Genomic DNA, 18,228 nt, shown 5'->3' with positions numbered 1-18,228 from the left:
ACTTTGTGAACTGCAAGAATTCATTGATCCTGGAGTTTATTTCCTCTGTTCCACAAACACTAATGCTTCTCCTCTTTCTTTATTCTCACTCCTTCATTCCCAATTAGTTCAGAAAAACAAGGAGAAGCAGGATAAACTGCACAGTGACCAGGGAATGTTGTGGGGATGGCACAGACAGGACAAGATGATCACCCTCTTTCTCTGCTGTGACCATTCATTCATTTTACACACACTTCCTGTTTCTCCCAGAGACTGATTGCAGGAATGCGCTTGTTGCCAGTTATCCCCAGTCAGAATGTTGCAATGGATAACATGTCTGGCAGACAGATCAGGGGAGTGTCGTTTCAATTCCTTCCTGGCTCGGGTGCATTTTGCAAACATTGCGCTCTCACTTCACAAACTGAGCCAACCGCAGCAGAGAAAAAGGCCCTTCGTTCCATCGAGGTCAAAGAGAAGAGCTTGACTATTCTAATCCCATTTTCCAGCACTTGGTCCATAGCCTTATAGAAGCGGGAATCGTAAGTGCATGTCTACTTCTTAATTGTAATAAGGGTTTCTGTCACACTGACAGGCAGCAAGCTCCAGATTCCTACCATCTTCTGATAGTGGGTAAAAGTATTTTTCTTTGTATTGCCTCTAAGCTGTCTGCAATAGAGTTACTAACTGTGAGAAAGAAGGAGCTCCCTTGTCATAGTGTGCAGGATTTGAACCTGCACAGGGAAACGCCAATGGATTTCAAATCTATCACCCTAACCACACTCCCTCAAGTACAAAAGCATGCCACTGGCCTGCTTTCCTTGGGTTTTTTTCCATGTGGAGCTAAGAAAGATTGAATCCAGTTCTGAGGATGGGTCACTCAACCCAAAACCTTAACTCTGATTACTTCCAGAAGATGCTGCCAGAGCTGCTGAAGTTTTCCAGCAATTTCAAATTTTTGTTTGATTTACAGCATCTGCAGTTCTTTTGGGTTTTTATTTAAGCGTGAATTATTGATGAGTTTTTTTGAATCCAATCACTTCATAGATTTCTAAAGGATTAAATGTTGGTCCATGGTGGGTCTGGTGGTTTCATTCCGATATTTGATATAATCAGTCATTTAAAAAATAACCATAAATTGTTGGAGAAACTCGGCAGGTCTTGCCACATCTGTGGAGAGAGTAACAGAGTCAATGGTTCACGCCTTGATCAAAACTCTGCATTCTCTCTCCACAGATGCTGCCAGACCTGCTGAGTTTCTGCAGAAATTTATTTTTGTTTCAGGTTTTCAGCATCCACAGTTCTTTAAGTTAGTCATTTAAACAATATGGAAACACCTTTCTGGTCACACACTGGATAATGATTACTGTTTGGGGAACACTTTCCTGGTCCTATTAAGAACCCAGAACTGTGCAGCAAATAAAGCTGATGGAGTGAACAAAGTCAGAAGTCACATGACACCAAGTTATAGTCCAACAGGTTTATTTGAAATCACAAGCTTTGGGAGTGCTGATCCCTCTTTGGGTGAAGTCAACCAGTTACCTTTGGACTTCATCCACCCCAGTCCAACACTGACACCTTCACATGATGGATTGAAAACAGTGACATCTCCACCCCAGGTGGTCTCAAACCACCAACCTTTCGGTTAACAGCTAAACACTCTGACCAATTGCTCCACACAGCCTGGTGACCCAGATGCTTGCATGATTCCTAAAAGCTTTTGGCATGCTAGCTTTCATCGGTCAGAGCATTGTGTATAGGAATTGGGACATGTCATTGCAGCTGTACATGACATTGCTGAGGCCACATTTGGATTACTGCATGCAGTTCTGGTTGTCCGACTATAGAAAGGGTGTTATTAAACTAGAAAGAGTCTGACCCCACCCATTGCAGCAACATCCATGTTATTGGGAACCAGCTCTCTTCCAAACAGGGCTGTCTCCCTTTGACCCTCCACGGATGAATATCTTCATTAACACCTTTATGACTTGTTGTATCAATTTAATCAAGCCACTTCACCAGTCCTTCAAAAACTTGGAGCTATTTCTTGAATTTCTCAGCACAGGGTATTACATCATGTAAGCCTGAATCAAACTCCACATTCTCCACTGAATCAGGATCTACACTCAAGTATTTAATGCAAGGGTGAGGTTGAGAACTGGTGATTATAAATATGACGCCCACCTCAATGTCATGAGTTCTTACCCTCATCCTTGCTTTAAATATTTCCAAACATAATAACCCTTAAAGCCTGAAGCCTCCTGTAAATTTGAACACACTGAAAGGTCTCCCTTCCGAAACCCCTCTTCCCTCAACACCATCACCCACCTCCACCTCCCCCCAACCCCATCTTCCTTCAAGGCACTCTTAAAAATCAGCATTGCTTTCCTTAATACCTCATGTCAGTCAGTGTCTATTTTTATTCAATAAAACCCTTTGGGACATATTATTATGTTAAAGGCACAATATACATTAAGGCTAACTGCTGTTATTCCTTAATTTCCTCCAAGACCTCTCTGCGCAATGTTCTAAAGGTCAGATTGTCTCTTTGGCTCAGTTTGTCCCCGATCTCTCTTCCATTCAAGAGCTCCTCTGCCCAAATCTTGAGGTGCCATGAATTTTTTGAGCTACTAGTTGACTATGTGCATCCTTCATTTTTGAACTGCAACTTCTGCCAAAGTGTTAGTGAGAAATGGAGGTGAGAGGTGGGGCGGAGCACTGGGATAAAAGAAAAATGCAATACACTGAGCAAGAAGAGCAGGAAGATACTTATAAATTATAGGGCCTTGGGCTCTCCAACCCCTTGTCTCTCTTCTTCCCATTCACATCTAGTTGAGCCACGCACACCACTCTCACTCCAGGTTAACTGTCATTTCTCACTGATGAGTCTCTCAGGCAGTGACAGTGTTTGTCATTCAAACACCCACCTCGAGCCCATGCCCAGGACTAGGCTCTCACTCAGTAGCTGGGCTGGCACTGGTGCACTGTCAGCATCACCCCTTCACTACATCATGTGCCTACCAAATGAGCGAGAGAGGGGGAGAGAGCGAGAGAGATAGTTTATTACATTTGCCAATTTGACAGATAAACCTGATATTTTCCCCTCGCATTTGAATATAGAGCTAACTAATCTAATTTTTAAGAAAGATCATGAAACTTAAAATGTTAAACCTGTTTCTCTCTTAACAGATGCTGCCAGATCTGTTGTATTTCCCCAGCAATTTTTAGTGGGAAAGATTAAAAACTACAGCAACATACTGCACACAAGTGGAGTTGTTTGATGTTTATGCAGCATGTTAACACTTCAGCTCGGCTGGATCTTATTAACATCACAGAAACAGACCATAATGAACATAATTCAGTACAAGATTTGACTAACAGCAAAATCCAATCACAGTGGTTACTTGTGAATTTGGTGGTGTGTCAGGAGGTAGGATGACCGAGTGAAGCCCTTCCCACACTCCGAGCAGGTGAATGGCCTCTCCCCCGAGTGAACTCACTGGTGTGTCAGCAGAGTGGATGACTGAGTGAATCTCCTCCCACACTCGGAGCAGATGAACAGTCTTTCCCCAGTGTGAGTCCTCAGGTGTATAGTAAGTTCAGATGATGTTTTGAACCCGGTCCTGCAGCGAGAGCACCTGAATGGTTTCTCATCAGTGTGAACACGTTGATGGTACATCAGTTCCTGCGAGCTTTTAAAGCACATTCCACACTCTGAACATTTAAAAGGTCTCTCGTCAGTGTGAACGCGTTGGTGTATCATAAGGTTGGATAACTGAGTGCATCCTTTCCCACACATGAGACAAGTGAATGGCTTCTCCCCGGTGTGACTGCGCTGATGCCTTTTGAGGTCAGATGGGTAATTGAATCCCTTCCCACAGTCACCACATTTCCACAATTTCTCTCTGTTGTGGGTACATTTGTGTCTGGACAGGCCAGATGATTGGCTGAAGCTTCGTCCACACAAAGAACATGTGAGTGGTTTCTCTCCACTGTGGATGGTGCTGTCTCCTTCCATGTTCAAAATCCAGTAATTATCGAATTACAAAAAATTGGGTGACTTCATCAGATCCTGATGTGATGTTTAGTTTGAGTTTTTTGACAGCAAGCCACCTGCTTCGAATCTCCTGTGAAATTGATTTGAAATAGAAAACGGAGTGAGAGAAGCAACAAAAAATTTGAGAGCATGCTGTGAAACTGAGCTGAATGAATCTGGCTGTTTGTGGGGTTGGCATTAAAAAGAAAACACAACTGGTTCACTGATGTCCATCAGAGAGGAAATTTTGACACCCGGACTAGACATCTGCAAGAATCTGACCTCAATGGGAAGAAATAACATGCTGGGAAGGGGACACTTGCAGCTAAGAGTAATCCACAGCCTTTTTATATGCATTCAGTGTGAAAGGTTACAGCCTCTGGAAAATTACCTGGAGGGGCTACTTCCTTTCTCTCTTGTTCATGTGTAATCTAATCAAACTAATAAAACTGCAAATCAGCAACAAAGTTTGAGAAGATCATGGGAACATTCCAAACTAAAAGAGACTTAGTTCCCCAGTGTCCATGAAACATTCTGTACCTTGAGGTGTCCACTGGTTGTGGAAGGTTTTCAACTGTGTGCTGGACAGTGCATACTTTCTCTCCACAGACAACCAGGCACAGACACAATGATGGAAGAGAAGCCGGTTTCTGCAGGAAAATAAAATTAAGGCACAATCAGATAAGCCATGATCTTATTGAAAGGCAAAGCAGGCTTGATGGGCCAAATAGCTTACTCACGCTCCTTTAATCAACTGTTGAGGTTGGTTGGCTCGCCGAGCTGGTTTGTTGTTTTGCAGACGCTTCGTTACAATGCTTGGTAACATCCTCAGTGCAGCCTCCGATGAAGTGTCTATTTAAAAGGGCAACAACACACTGCAGCAACATGGAACTATGCCAAGAAGAAGAATGCCTCTTCCAAGTGTTCAAGGCTAATGGATATCCAAAAAAACCTGGGTCAGAAGATGCCTACATGAACAGTATCAGAAAGATTCTACATGCCCCGACACACTCATCACACTACCCTACATCAGGAACACGTCGGAACTCACCACAAGACTCCTACGACCGCTGGGCATCAGAGGGCACACAAGCCCACGTCAACCCTACGACAACTGCTCACCCGAACTAAAGACCCACTCCCCGCCATGGACAGGACCAATGTCATCTCCAAAATCCCCTGCAGAGACTGTGAGAAATACTATATCGGACAACAGGAAGGAAACTAACAACAAGAGTACATGAACACCAACTGGCTACAAAAAGACACGACCAATACTCACTCATCTCAATCCACGTGGACAAGGAGAACCACGACTTCGACTGGGTCAACACAAAGATCTTGGGACAGACTAGGCAGAGACAAGCATGAGAATTCCTGGAAGCATGGCACTCCACGAAACATGCTATTAATATGCAAGTTGAACTCGACCCCATATACATTCCACTACGAAGGAAAACCGGAAGTGAGGCAGTCCATCTCAACGGACGCCAGAGTTTAAAAACCAGGCGGGAAAACACACCAATGCTTCATCGGAGGCTGCACTGAGGATGTTACCAAGCATGGTAATGAAACGTCCGCAAAACAACAAACCAGCTCGGCAAGCCAACCAAACTCAACATCCACAACCCGAGCTACAGATCTACTCCAAAATCCTTCATCAACTGTTTAGCCAGAGTGATCCTCCCCGTGAACACTGTCCATTCGCATCCTACAATTTACTGTTTTAACTGGTGAGATGGTCCTCAAACTTACACATGCCCTCCACACTGTACAGATGAATGTCAGCAGCATCGGGAAGAAGCGTCATCACACTTTAAACAGCTGCTCCTTCAGGTAACTGTATAGAGGCTTTAACCTGTCACAATGTGTATGTACATGCCCCAGGGCCTCTTCTCCAACTCAAACATCGTTTGCATTCCGAGAAGCTGCTGATAAACTTGTTGGGCAGGAACTCTCACAACCCAGGCATTAGGGCCTGATTTGGAAAAAGTTAGCCATGAAACTATGTCCACTTCCTTAGAGTCCACTTAGTACTCACATACCACTCCAGCAACCTCCAAATACAATGCATCATCTTCTGTCATTTCTGCCACCTAGTATCAGACCCAGCTACAAAACGATATTTCCCTCCCACCCCGTCCGCTTTTCATAGGGATTGTTCACTCCGTGACTCCCTCATCAGCTCCATACTCTCCACCAACCCCTCTACCACACCCAGTACCTTTCCCTGCAACTGAAGGAGGTACAACACCTGCCCCTACATCTCCCCTCTCACCTCTGTCCAATGCCCCAAACAATCCTTCCAAATCCAGCAGAGATTCACCTGCACTTCATCTCCTGCATCTGTTGCGCCTGATGTCGCTTCTATATCAGGCAGTCCAAACACAGACTCAGGGACCAGTGCGTGGAGCATCTGTGCTCTGCACGCACCAACAAACTCGTCCTTCCGGTTGCCATCCACATTAACTCCCCCTCCCACTCCCCTGATATGTCCATCCTTGACCTCCTCCACTGTCAGAGTGAGGCCAAGCATAAACTGGAGGAACAACATCTCATATTTCACCTTGGGAGTTTACAGCCCAATGACCTGAATATTGACTTCGCCAGTTACAAAATCTCTCCATCCCCAACCTGTCCATCTTCCTACTTACACATCCACTCACTCCACCCTTCCTACTGACCAACCACAATAAGCCCCTACCTGCATCCACCTATCCCCGTCTCACCTGCCCTCACCCCCCCCCTCTATTTATTTCTAGGTTTCCCTCCCACTCCCCAGTCCTGATGAAGGATTTCTGCCCGAAGCGTTGACTTCCCTGCTCCTCGGATGATGTCTGGCCTGCTGTGCTTTTCCAGCTCCACATTTATTGACTCTAACTTCCAGTACCTGCAGACCTTTCTGATTCCAAGTCATTGCGTCAACAAATCTAACGCATGCGCCGTCTTCACAGTAGATCCACGATGGTGGCGATTCAGCAGGCATTGATCCGGAGAAAATGCCCCGGCAACAGAAACCGTGTAATTGCAAATTGTTAATCAAGGTTTGAGGTACTTAGTAAAGGTTTTAAAAACACACCCCTCCCCCCCGGCCGACCTCAATGCTCCCGTAGCCTCACCACTTCCAGGTCAGAATAGAAACAGCGTCTCTGCCCATTGTCATCACACTTAATGCGCACGCTTCAGAGATTAGGTGGGGCTGCGCCTGCGCACCGCTCGCCCGTGCCCGACTTAGGGCACATTTACCAACGCGGGGCATGGTGGGTAATGATACCGACATTGGTTATTTGCGATTTTTTTTGGGTGTGATGGGAGTGACGCAGATGGCAATCAATACAATTAGGAAGCAAACTATACTGGCCTATATGTACTCAGAACATAGGTACATTTCCACAGATGCTACAGACCTGCTGAGTTTTTTTTTCCCCACGTTCCCAGCATCCAAAATAGTTTGCTTTTCTCCTGGAGTAGTGGTGTGTAAAGCACAGTGCAGGGCAAGGGTTCCTAGAGTGTTTTCAGGAAAGTTGTCACGAGCAATGTGTACCCAATCTCAAAGAGAAAGGTTCTCTAAACCAGGTTCTTGGGCAATGAAGTGAGTCAAGTGTTAGTAGAGGATATTTAGGGTACAGAAATCAGACATTCAATTAGTAAAGGGAATAAGGTTTCTGGGATAAGGCATGCAAGAGATAAGGCATGCATCAGATCGGTCATGATCTCATTGAATGCTGGAGCAGACTTGAAGGGCTGAATGGCCAAATTCTGCTTGTTTATCTCATGGACTATTGAAATTGAAGTAAAAGAGACGTTGTATTTATGACAGATGTCAGGTCAAAATAAAATTTAGAACAAGGTACAATGAAGAAGGTTCAGAGGGAAGGTGAAATACAAATAAGTAAAAAGGGATTGTGACAAGAAACTGGCAGTCAATATGTTAGAAAATCCTAAAAGTCTTATTTAGGCATTCAAATTGTAATGGGAAGGCAAAATATAGAACAAGGCTCATTAGGGACCAAAAAAAAAAATGCAATTTACACATGCAAGCAGAGTCACTGCTGAATTATTAAATAAGTACTTTGAATTTGTCATTCCCAAAGAAGATTTTGCTGAGGTCATGTTAAACATGAGTTAGTTCAGGCACTTAAAGGGTTTAAAATTCATAAGATTTTAAACTAAACATGGATATGGCATCAGGTTTGAATGAGATATATCCAAGGACAATAAGGGAAGTGAGAGTGGAATTTGTCGAGACATTGGTGTAATGATTTAAGCTTCTTCAGATCGAGGGGAGGTGCCAGAAGCTGGAGAACTGCAATCATTCGATCTTGTTCAAAAAAGCTTGTGAAGAGAAGTCCAGCAACAACAGGCCAGTCAGTTTTACTTGATTGATGGGGAAATTTCTGGAAATAATTTAAATACCCTCTATAGGTCAGCGAGCACAGCCTCTACAGAGGCTGGTTTCCCATCACCAAGCCAGCCTTTATTTACACATGAACAGTTCTTGAATATAGACTCATACAGAGTCAAATATCAGAGTATTAGCATCTCTGAAACTCACCTCTATATGAAGTTCTGAGGAAGGGTCACCGGACCTGAAACGTTAACTCTGATTTTGTTTCTTCACAAATGCTGCCATACCTGACACGCTTTTCCCAGCAACCTAATTTTTGTTCTTGATTTACAGCATCCACAGTTCTTTTGGTTTTTACTCACCTTTTATATTTCAGTCAGAGATCCCTCATTGGATCAGATTAACAGCTCCAATCTAGGAACTTATATTCTATGAGGTTGAGAGTGCTGACGTCCTAACACTCTCTACAGGAGCGGCAGCTAAATAAGACTTGTTGTGAGTGCACAGCCAGTAGAATGTTTGAAAACCTCAAGGTTATGGCAAACTGTAATGTGGAAGACTGGCTTGGAGTGCCTGTGGTTAGATAAATTTAGCACTAACAAAAGAATGGATGAATTTTCAGAGTCATTCAGCTCAATTTCACACAGTCTGCCTTCATGGTTTTGTGGCTTCTCTCCTAATCCCTTTTTCTGTTTTAAATCCATTTCACAGAAAGAGATGATATGAAATCCAATTCAAACATCCAATTAGGATAAAAGCCAAATACGACACATTTGCAAAACTGTCATCGAAATAGAAAATACTGGGGAAACTGAACAGGTCCGGTTGCATCAGCAGAGAGAGAAAAAGTTAACATTTTCAGTTCATTATGACTGTTCTTCAGAAGAGGATCACACTTGAATTTGATGGAATTGCCCAATTTATCACAAGCGGAAAATCCTTGGATTTTAAACGTGGAAGGAAAAAAAAAAAAATCACCATTCACAGAGGAGAGAAACTGCATGTGTTCTGTGTATTGACAAGGGTTCAGACAATCATCCAGCCTATTGAAACATGAGTGGGCTCATGTTGGGGAGAAACTGTGGAAAAGTGGACTGCAGTTACATTTCTGATCTGGAAATTCACCAACGTGGTCACACTGAAAATGGCCATTTATCTGATCCATATGTGGAAGGGATTCATTCAATTGTCCACACTGCTGATGCACCAGCGAATTCATGCTGACCCTTACAAATGCCAACATTGTGGGGACTGCCACAAACGTTTCAGCGAACTGATTTCCCATCTGTGTGTTCACACTAACAAGAGACCCTTTATATATTCCTTTTGTAGGAAGGATTTTAAAAGTTCTGGGTAACTGATACATCACCAAAGTATTAAACTGAGGAGAGACAGTTCAAATGCTCTCACAGTGGGACTGGGTTCAGCTGACCATATGATCTCCATGCCTATATTCATCAGGGTCAATTTCTGCTGATGTTTAACTCAGCCACAGGTGCTTAGATTTGCCAAAATAAATCAGCTTTGTGTTCAACATATAGTATGCCAAAACTTTTGACATTCATGATACTTCACTTTGAAAGGGCCATTCTCTCTGTTGCTTCAATGAATTGTCACTGATATTGAGACAATCCAATCAGCTACTTCTATTTCTTCCTCCCCTGCCATCAGCACAGTGGACACACTCACTCAAAATTCCATTTTGTCTGAGATCTGCTCTCGCCTCTCTATTTTCTATCATGCCCTGTCAGAGATTATCTTGTCCATGAGACCTCCCTCTTGGGGCTTCGACCCTATTCTCACTGAACTGTGAACTACAGCTTCCCTGAGTTCACTGATATTATTAACGTACACTCCTGTCTTCTGGTTCTGTCATTCTAACCTTTAATTCCAGCATCATCACCCATCAGCAGAAAAACACCCTTGAACTTATTATCCTTGCAAATGACTGACCTCATCTCCAACCTCCCTTTCATCTCTAATTTGCTTGGACTAGGCGTTGCCCAAAGATTGATCCTTGGCCCCTCTTATTTCTCATCTCCACACTGCCCCAAGGTGATATCATACCAGATGTACAGTGTTAACTTTCACACAAACATTGACAACTCCCAGCTCTGCCTCATTACCGTCCCTCTCCCTGTGAACCCCAAGATGAGTTTCTGGTCACAAATACAAACTATCGCTGACACCAGATATTTCACTCTCCAGAACATCGCCCATTGCCATCTCACCACAGCTCATTGGCTGCTGAAACCCTCACCCATGCGTGTGTTGCCTTCCGACTTGACAATTCCAACGCATTCCTGACCAGCCTCTCTCATTCAGTCCAATTTCATGATGAACTAAGATCACCTGAAACTCTGCTGCCCAAGTCCTTCGCTGAACATCTACCCCCCAACCCCACCCCTCGCTCCTGATTAAAGCTGCTCATGAGGATCTGCCTCTTGGATTTGCGACTTCCCAGTCAACAATGGCTGCTGTGAAACTCGGACTAACATCTGACAGCTGTGAGGTCCCAATAAATCCCTGTGTGGCCTAATGGACTGCCCTTTGAGGCCCCGCTGTTGCTGCAAAACAAGCCTGGACGGAAGTTTATAAACATCAGTACTCACAGAACCCAATGAGCAGAGTTAAGTCCTAGATATTTCTAACAGCAAAGTTTCCACCACTACAGTTGCTGGTGAACACTCTGGTGCCTCAGCATGTGCGATGATTATGCAAATGTATTCCCATACTCAGAGAGCATGAACAGCCTCTCCCCAGTGTGAGTGTGCCAGTGTCTAAGATCGGTGTGTTTCTGATTAAAGCCCTTCCCACATTTGGAACGGCCTGTGACCACTGTGAATTTGCTGCTGGACAGAGGCGTCTGATGATCATCTGACAATCGTCTCACAGAGAGAGCACTGTAATGGTTTCTCGTCGGTGCAAACATGTTGATGGGACATCAGCTGCCCAGAACATTTACAGCACTTCCCACACTCACAGCATTGATAAGGACTGTCACCAGTGTGGACTAGCTGGTGTCCCAGCCAGTGGGATATTGACTGAATTCCTTCCCACACCTGGCACTGATAAATTTCCTGCCTTGCTGAAACAATGAAACCCTTCCCACAGTCAGCACATTTCCACAGCTTCTCCCTGTTGAGACTGCATTTATGTTCTGACAGGTCAGATGATCAGCTGAAACCCTGTCCACACACTGAACACATGTACAGTTTCTCTCTGCTGTGAAAGGTCATTTCTCCTTCCGTGTTCAAAATCCAAAGTTATTCTGGTTGCAAGGAATTGGGCGAATCCTTCAGATTCTGATGTAATGTTTGGTTTGAGTTTCCCTGATTGCAAATCCTCCCTGTTTTGTACCATGAGAAACTAATTTCAAAGAGAAGAACAGAAATGAGAAGGAGAGAGAACACACAAAAACACAAAGGAAAGTTATGAAATTGAGTTGAACGAATCATTTGTGGGGCCAGCAGGAGGAGAAAGTGACCACGAAAGCTGCCAGACTACTGTAAAGCCCAACGGGTTCACTAATTTCCTTCAGGAAGGAACCTACACAAGTTTCTGTCTTTTCTGGGAGAACAAGAGAGGGATGAAGGTAGGAGCAGCAGGGAGCAATGGAGAAGGACTTTATATGTCCAGAACACAACCAGAGCTTTGAGAGAATCTCCAAAATCTTCACCTTCCATCTTCTGGAAGGACTGGAGCAGCAGGTGATTGTGAACATAATCACCTCCAGGTTCCCTCCATCCTAACACACTATCCTCAATTGTCAGGCATCAGAACTGGATGACCAGGACGTCATATTTCACCTGAAGATGAACTTCCAACTATCCTCCTCCATTCCACCTCAAAACACTCCTAGATCTCTGCTCCCCTCTAATTTCGGCTCGCAGACAGTCCTGATTTTAAAATCGCTGCACCATTGCTGGCCATGCTTTCAGCTGACACAGCCAAAAGTTCTGGAATTTGCTCTCTAACATTTTCTGCCATCAACCTCACTTTCCTCCTTAGGATACATGTTAAAATCTACCTTTGACCAAACACTTGGTTTCTGCCCTAATATCTCATTATGCGGCCCAGTGTCAAATGCTGCTTTTAACATTTCTCTGAACTGCCTTGTAATAGTCCAATATTTGATAGGCACTATGATAAATACAACTTGTTGATGTGAACACGTATCGCTGTTCCCTTGTCATCGCTAGGTGAATAAGCTGTAACTCCTCACCTCACAGCACTGGTCCAACTGTGTTTCCAGACTCAGCTGTTTGTGTAACTCCCATATTTCCACATTTCTCCATGATGTGGGTGTCGTGGGTCTCTCCAGGTTAGATGATTGGTTGAAGTCTCACCACACAGAACATGTGATTAGTGTGATTTTGTGACTGATTAAAGCATTTTCCACAGTCATATCACTGAAATTCTCTTTCTCAGGAATGCATATCTCAGTTTTCCACACATTGGTGTTTGAAATCTTTTCCCACAGACACAACAGAGAAGCATTTCTCCTTCCACATTCAAAAGCTGATTGTATTCAGGTTCTGATGAATCTACTGACCCTGTCAGATCTTGATTTAATGTTTGGTTTGAGATTCCCATCTACCAATATTCACCCTCCAAACGAAATCTCATTGTAAACCTAGCGAAAGGATCTGCCAGTGTCAGTCTCACTATCAGTCCAACATATATATTGAAAACATACTAGTTTCTATGAAAAGTTCTTCCCCGTCTCAATTTTCCAAATGTAGTTCAATCAAGTTCAAAGAAGACAAAATCTGCAATAAATACCTGATAAAAGTAACAGGAACTTGTTGAATTAAACGAGAAAGTTATCACCAGTGCCTGTGCTCTGCAGTGCCACTTTTATGCAAGATATCAATTGTGCTAGTGGACACAACATGCTCCCTCTCCCAAGCTACTCAAGCACAGACAAGACCAAAGAAAAGAGGTTGGCAGCAAGAGTAACCCCACTTCCTTGGGACTCACCCATTCTAAATTGTCACGATGCAGCTCCAAGAGAAGATCATCTGACTTGGCCAGTCCCCTCCACATTCAGCAGTCAAAGATCACAGATGTGGTCCATGGCACCACCTTCTCCAAACCATCAGAGATGGCCAATCATGCTGATCAAGGCAGCACTGCCCATTTTCCATGAATAAACACATGGAGAAATCTAAGGCCCTGTATTCAGCAATGCCTCAATTTTAAAATTCTCATCCTTGTTTTCAAAGTCCTCCATGTTCTTTCGTCTTTATTTCCACATGCTCCTGATCTTGGCCCACAGATAGAACAAACCTCAATCTTTCCACAGTCAAGACTGATCATATTCACCTTCTGTTTCATCAACTCTTTCAGCACATGGTCTGGTTCCTCTTTCCAAAGAAAATTCACAAACCTTATGCTGCTGCATCACCTGGAGGAAAATGAAGAGAAGTGGTTTTCTAAATTGTTCTCCCCTCCCCCAATCCGTTAACGTGAGGAAGCAAATTTAGACTTTATAATAAAACTTAAATATGCCTAAACAATAAAAAATCATTGAGGATGAAATGATACACTTGTAATACTTCAAAAATGTCAAGGCAGGAAAGGGCTGAAATGTCTGTAATAAATACTGATGATATAGTGGGATGTATCTAAAAGATACAAGAACAGGAGGAGAATATTCATTTCTGTGAGACTGTTATACTGTTAACTGGGCTCACGAGATAGCATAATACTGTTGGTTATTGAAAACACAGATTATGAGAAAATAAAAGAATCTTGCAAATGGCCATGTTAGGAATTTGCACAACTAAGATACAGGGAAAATCACATGGAACAATCAATGACAGCACAACACAAAAATTAATAATCATTCAAAATTAAACGTACCTCTAAATCAACTAACAAACGAGGGAAATAAAGATGTAGATGGAGTAGAGTTTTTACAAAGTTTTCAGGACTTAATACTTATCCAGTTGTTCCACAGCCCACCAGGATTGGAATCACTGCCATTTCGAATATTTAAGGTGCAATGCATTATGTAAGAAATTTTTGAAGAATGCAGACTGTGCAGCAGTGTTAGTTATAAAATATTAAGAAGAACAGAATTAACAAAATGAAAAGAGGTAATGGCAAAAGAAAAAAAAAAGTAGGGGGAAGATGAGTATGGGATTTTGCAAAAGACAGCCGGAACAGAATATTAAGAGAGAATATAAAAACAGCATTGGCAACTAATTAAACTGCAATTTTAACATTACAAACCCAAGATATTCCAAGAAAAAGACAAATTCAGCATTTAAGATCCTCCACTGATACTTCAACCACTTGTCCACCTTTGTTACCTAAAGTTAATTCCAGGACCTCCCCCTTCCTTGTTGGGACTTCTACATACTGGGCATTTCACCGACGAGCTCAGTGAGACCTATTCGCTGTTTCAGGAAAGCCTCACCCCTCCTTTGTGGACCTTACAATGCAGATGTTGTCTTTAAACCTTCAGAGTGAAACTTTCCCTGCTGTGCAACATCTGGCAGTAAAGCAATATCTCCTCCTTTCCATTTCTTTTCTCAGCTTGGACAATGGAAGAATACTGCTTACTTGCAGCAACTGAAGGGAGTGGAAGTGTACCCAAGGAAGAAGCATACTCTGGAAATGTTGGTTCAGGTATGACTCTCTTAAATGTATTGCTATTGTTTGCTCTCTCAGCTTCACACATATATTTGCCTGGCTAAAATGCTGGCGTCTTTCCTCATGTTCACGATTGTAGGATTTCTACCAGACATGGTCAGGATTTAAGGGGCAGTAAATTAGAAGCAATGCACTGTATATAACACAGATATATAATCCACTTAGATTGCACATACATTTAGGGTCAGAGCCAGCATGAAGATTTCAAGGCCTGTGTGTCCTCGACAGCAACACTGAGCAGTGATCTGTCGATTAGCATGACTTTTTGCCATGAGGAGAATGTGTTACAGCAAAGTGAGAAGGAAGAGAGAGTGTGTTGGATGTTAACTTCCAGTTTTTGGGATTGAAAGAGAATGCTGCATAGAAACTAGAATTATTACCCTGCACTGTCAGTGATAACTTTTTAAAACTCCTTTTAAAGGATGCTGGAAGGGAAGGATTTGCAGACAGAAACCACAAAGTCATGAGCCATTTCTCAACTTGTAAAATAAGAATTGATCACTTGCTATGGGAGGCCAGGGTAACTCAGCAGAAAATGCACTGTTTGATGAGCAATTAAGGCCAAAATTTTTATTTACTTTTTTTCCATAATTTGCAGCATCGTGCATCAGAAGCTGTCTGTTTGGGAACTTGCAGGATAAGTGTGGAGCGAGCAAAATTTAGGCGAAATTGTCTTGCAGCCAAAATCACTATTGATAATCATCCAGGACTGAGGCATATCCAAATTATTTATGTAAAGCATAATCAACAATGGCCCAACACTGACCACTGTGGGACTCCACTGACATCCAGTCGGAAAAAATATCCCTCAACCATTACCCTCTGCTTTCTGTCACTCAGCCAGCTGTGGATCCAATTTGCCAAATGTCAATGGATCCCATGGCTCTTACCTTTGCTATCAGTCTCCCATGCAAGACCTTATCAAAAGCCTTGATGGCATCCGAGGAGTCTCAATCAAAAGTACTGCCCTCATTGACACACCTGGGCACCCTCATCAAAAAATTGAATCAAGTTGATCAGATGGGAACTCCCCTTAAAAAATTCATGTGGACTGTTCACAGAGCTGTACAGCACGGAAACATACCTTTCGGTCCAACTCATCCATGCCAACCAGATATCCTAAATTAATCGACATTGGAGTCGCTGGTTGGTTTGCCGAGCTGACTCGTTTTCATGCAAACATTTTATCTCCCTTCTAGGTGACCTAGTCAGTGCTGTACAGCCTCTGCTGCAGCGCTGTCGTTCCGTCCTGCTCTGAATTTACATGGTCCAGGCTGTCTTGTTTCTGGTTTTGTACTGTCGTGTTATGTAGATGGGGTTTATTTCAACATGTTTGTTAATTGTATCGATGGTTGAAAACCATGCCTCCAGGAATTCTTGTGCTTGTCTTTGTCTTGGTTGTCCCAGTACTGTATCTTTGTCAAAGTCAAATTGATGTCCTTCTACGTTGGAGTGTATTGAAATGAGGGAGAATTGGTTGTGCCATTTTGCTGCAAGTTGGTGTTCATGTATCCTGGTGGTGAGTTTCCTACTTGTCTGTCCTGTGTTGTGTTTCTTGCAATTGAGCAGGACAAATGTGATAATATAAAATACCATGCAGCAACTGCAAGAAACAAGCAAGACAAAGACAAGCACAAGAATTCCTGGAGAAAAACCGAAAGAACTGCGGATGCTGTAAATCAGGAACACAAACAAAATTGCTGGAGAGGCTCAGCAGGTCTGGCAGCATCTGTGAAGGAAAAAACAGAGTTAACATTTTGGATCCGGTGACCCTTCCTCAGAACTGAGGAAGAACTCAGAATTCCTGGAGGCCTGGTTTTCAACCACTGATGTAATTAACAAACATGTTGATATAGACCCCATCTACATACCACTACGGTACAAAACCGGAAACAAGACTGCCCACCATGACAGATCGGACCATATAAATTCAGAGCAGGACAGAACAACAGCATTTTAACAGAGGTTAACAGCATGGATGATGTCACCTAGAAGGGAGTTGAAACATTTACACGAAAACCAGTCAGCTTGGCAAACCAACAAACAACTCCAACCGCAACCGAAGATACAGATCTTCGTTAAAACATTAAATAACCTACATTTGCGAGCATTTGGCTCATATCCCTCTAAACCCTTCCTATTCATATACCCATCCAGCTGCCTTTTAAAGGTTGTATTTGTACCAGCCTCCACCACTTCTTCTGGCAGCTCATTCCATACAGACACCACCCTCTGCATGAAACAGGTGTGAATTTTGCTGTTTGTTAATTTTTCTTAGACAAACTCCGATGTCCAGAGATACTTGAACTCAAACAGCTGAGGCAGCTGCTGTGCAGATTCACTGCTGGGTCAGACAACAATGTCGGTTTCTTACTCATTTGAATCACTTCCCATGTGGTCTCTGCCTTTGTCTCTCTTCCTTTTTGTGGTCTCTGCCTTTTCTTGATTAATTTCACTCTTCAAATGCAAATTATTTCTGCCCCTCAGAAATACTTGCGAGATTCTCCCCACCAGCAAACTGAGACTGACTGGTTTTCAGTTTCTCGGTTTATCCCTTGCTCTCTTCTTGAATAAACGTTCCACTTTGACTGTTCTTCAGTCCTCTAGTACCTTTCCTTTGGTCAGAGGGGAATTGAAAATTTTTGTAAGCACCCCTGCTATTATGTACCAACAATTTATCATCCCAACACGATAGGATATGTTTCACCTGACTCTGGAGGTTTACCTACATTTAAGCCTGCAAGATGACTTAAAATCTCCTCTCTCTTTCTGTGCCAAATCCTTTACATTCTATCACAGACCTCTCCCTGATTCGTCTTCCTCACTCGTGAACACTGACACAAAGCATTCATTTATAACCAGGCCTATATCCTCTAATCTCACACACAGACTACAACGTGGTACTTAATGGGCCTCACTATTTCCCCATTAATGTACCTGTAAAACAACTGAGCATCTTCCTTTATTTTTCTTGGCTGTATCAATTCATGTTCCCGTCAGCTGTCCTTATCTCTCCATTTAAATTCCCTCTTGCACAATTATCTGAAGTATCTGCTCCTTGCACCCTCTGACCAAATCATATCTGGTCTTATTAAAATCAACCAATTTAGACCTTGGATTGGAAGCTGATCCTTATTGTTTTCTGCAGCAATCCTGAATCTTTTAAAAAGAATCATAACTGTCTGCAAAATTCTCCCACTGATAC

General features: G+C 43.0%; 1 protein-coding gene across 1 annotated transcript; it reads right to left on the bottom strand.

The window, feature by feature from the left end:
* Positions 1–1,339: 1,339 nt before the first annotated feature.
* Positions 1,340–3,994, bottom strand: LOC109925225 (oocyte zinc finger protein XlCOF19-like). Its single transcript, XM_048619071.1, has 2 exons — positions 3,520–3,994; positions 1,340–1,401 (listed from the first exon to the last, which is right to left on the bottom strand). Exons 1-2 carry the CDS (start codon positions 3,992–3,994, stop codon positions 1,340–1,342), a joined length of 537 nt encoding a protein of 178 aa, XP_048475028.1.
* Between the last annotated feature and the right edge of the window lie 14,234 nt (positions 3,995–18,228).

The sequence above is a fragment of the Rhincodon typus genome, chromosome 42 (assembly GCF_021869965.1).
Source record: "Rhincodon typus isolate 14 chromosome 42, sRhiTyp1.1, whole genome shotgun sequence".
Taxonomy (NCBI): Eukaryota; Metazoa; Chordata; class Chondrichthyes; order Orectolobiformes; family Rhincodontidae; genus Rhincodon; species Rhincodon typus.
This window is presented reverse-complemented; position numbering and strand designations above follow the sequence as displayed.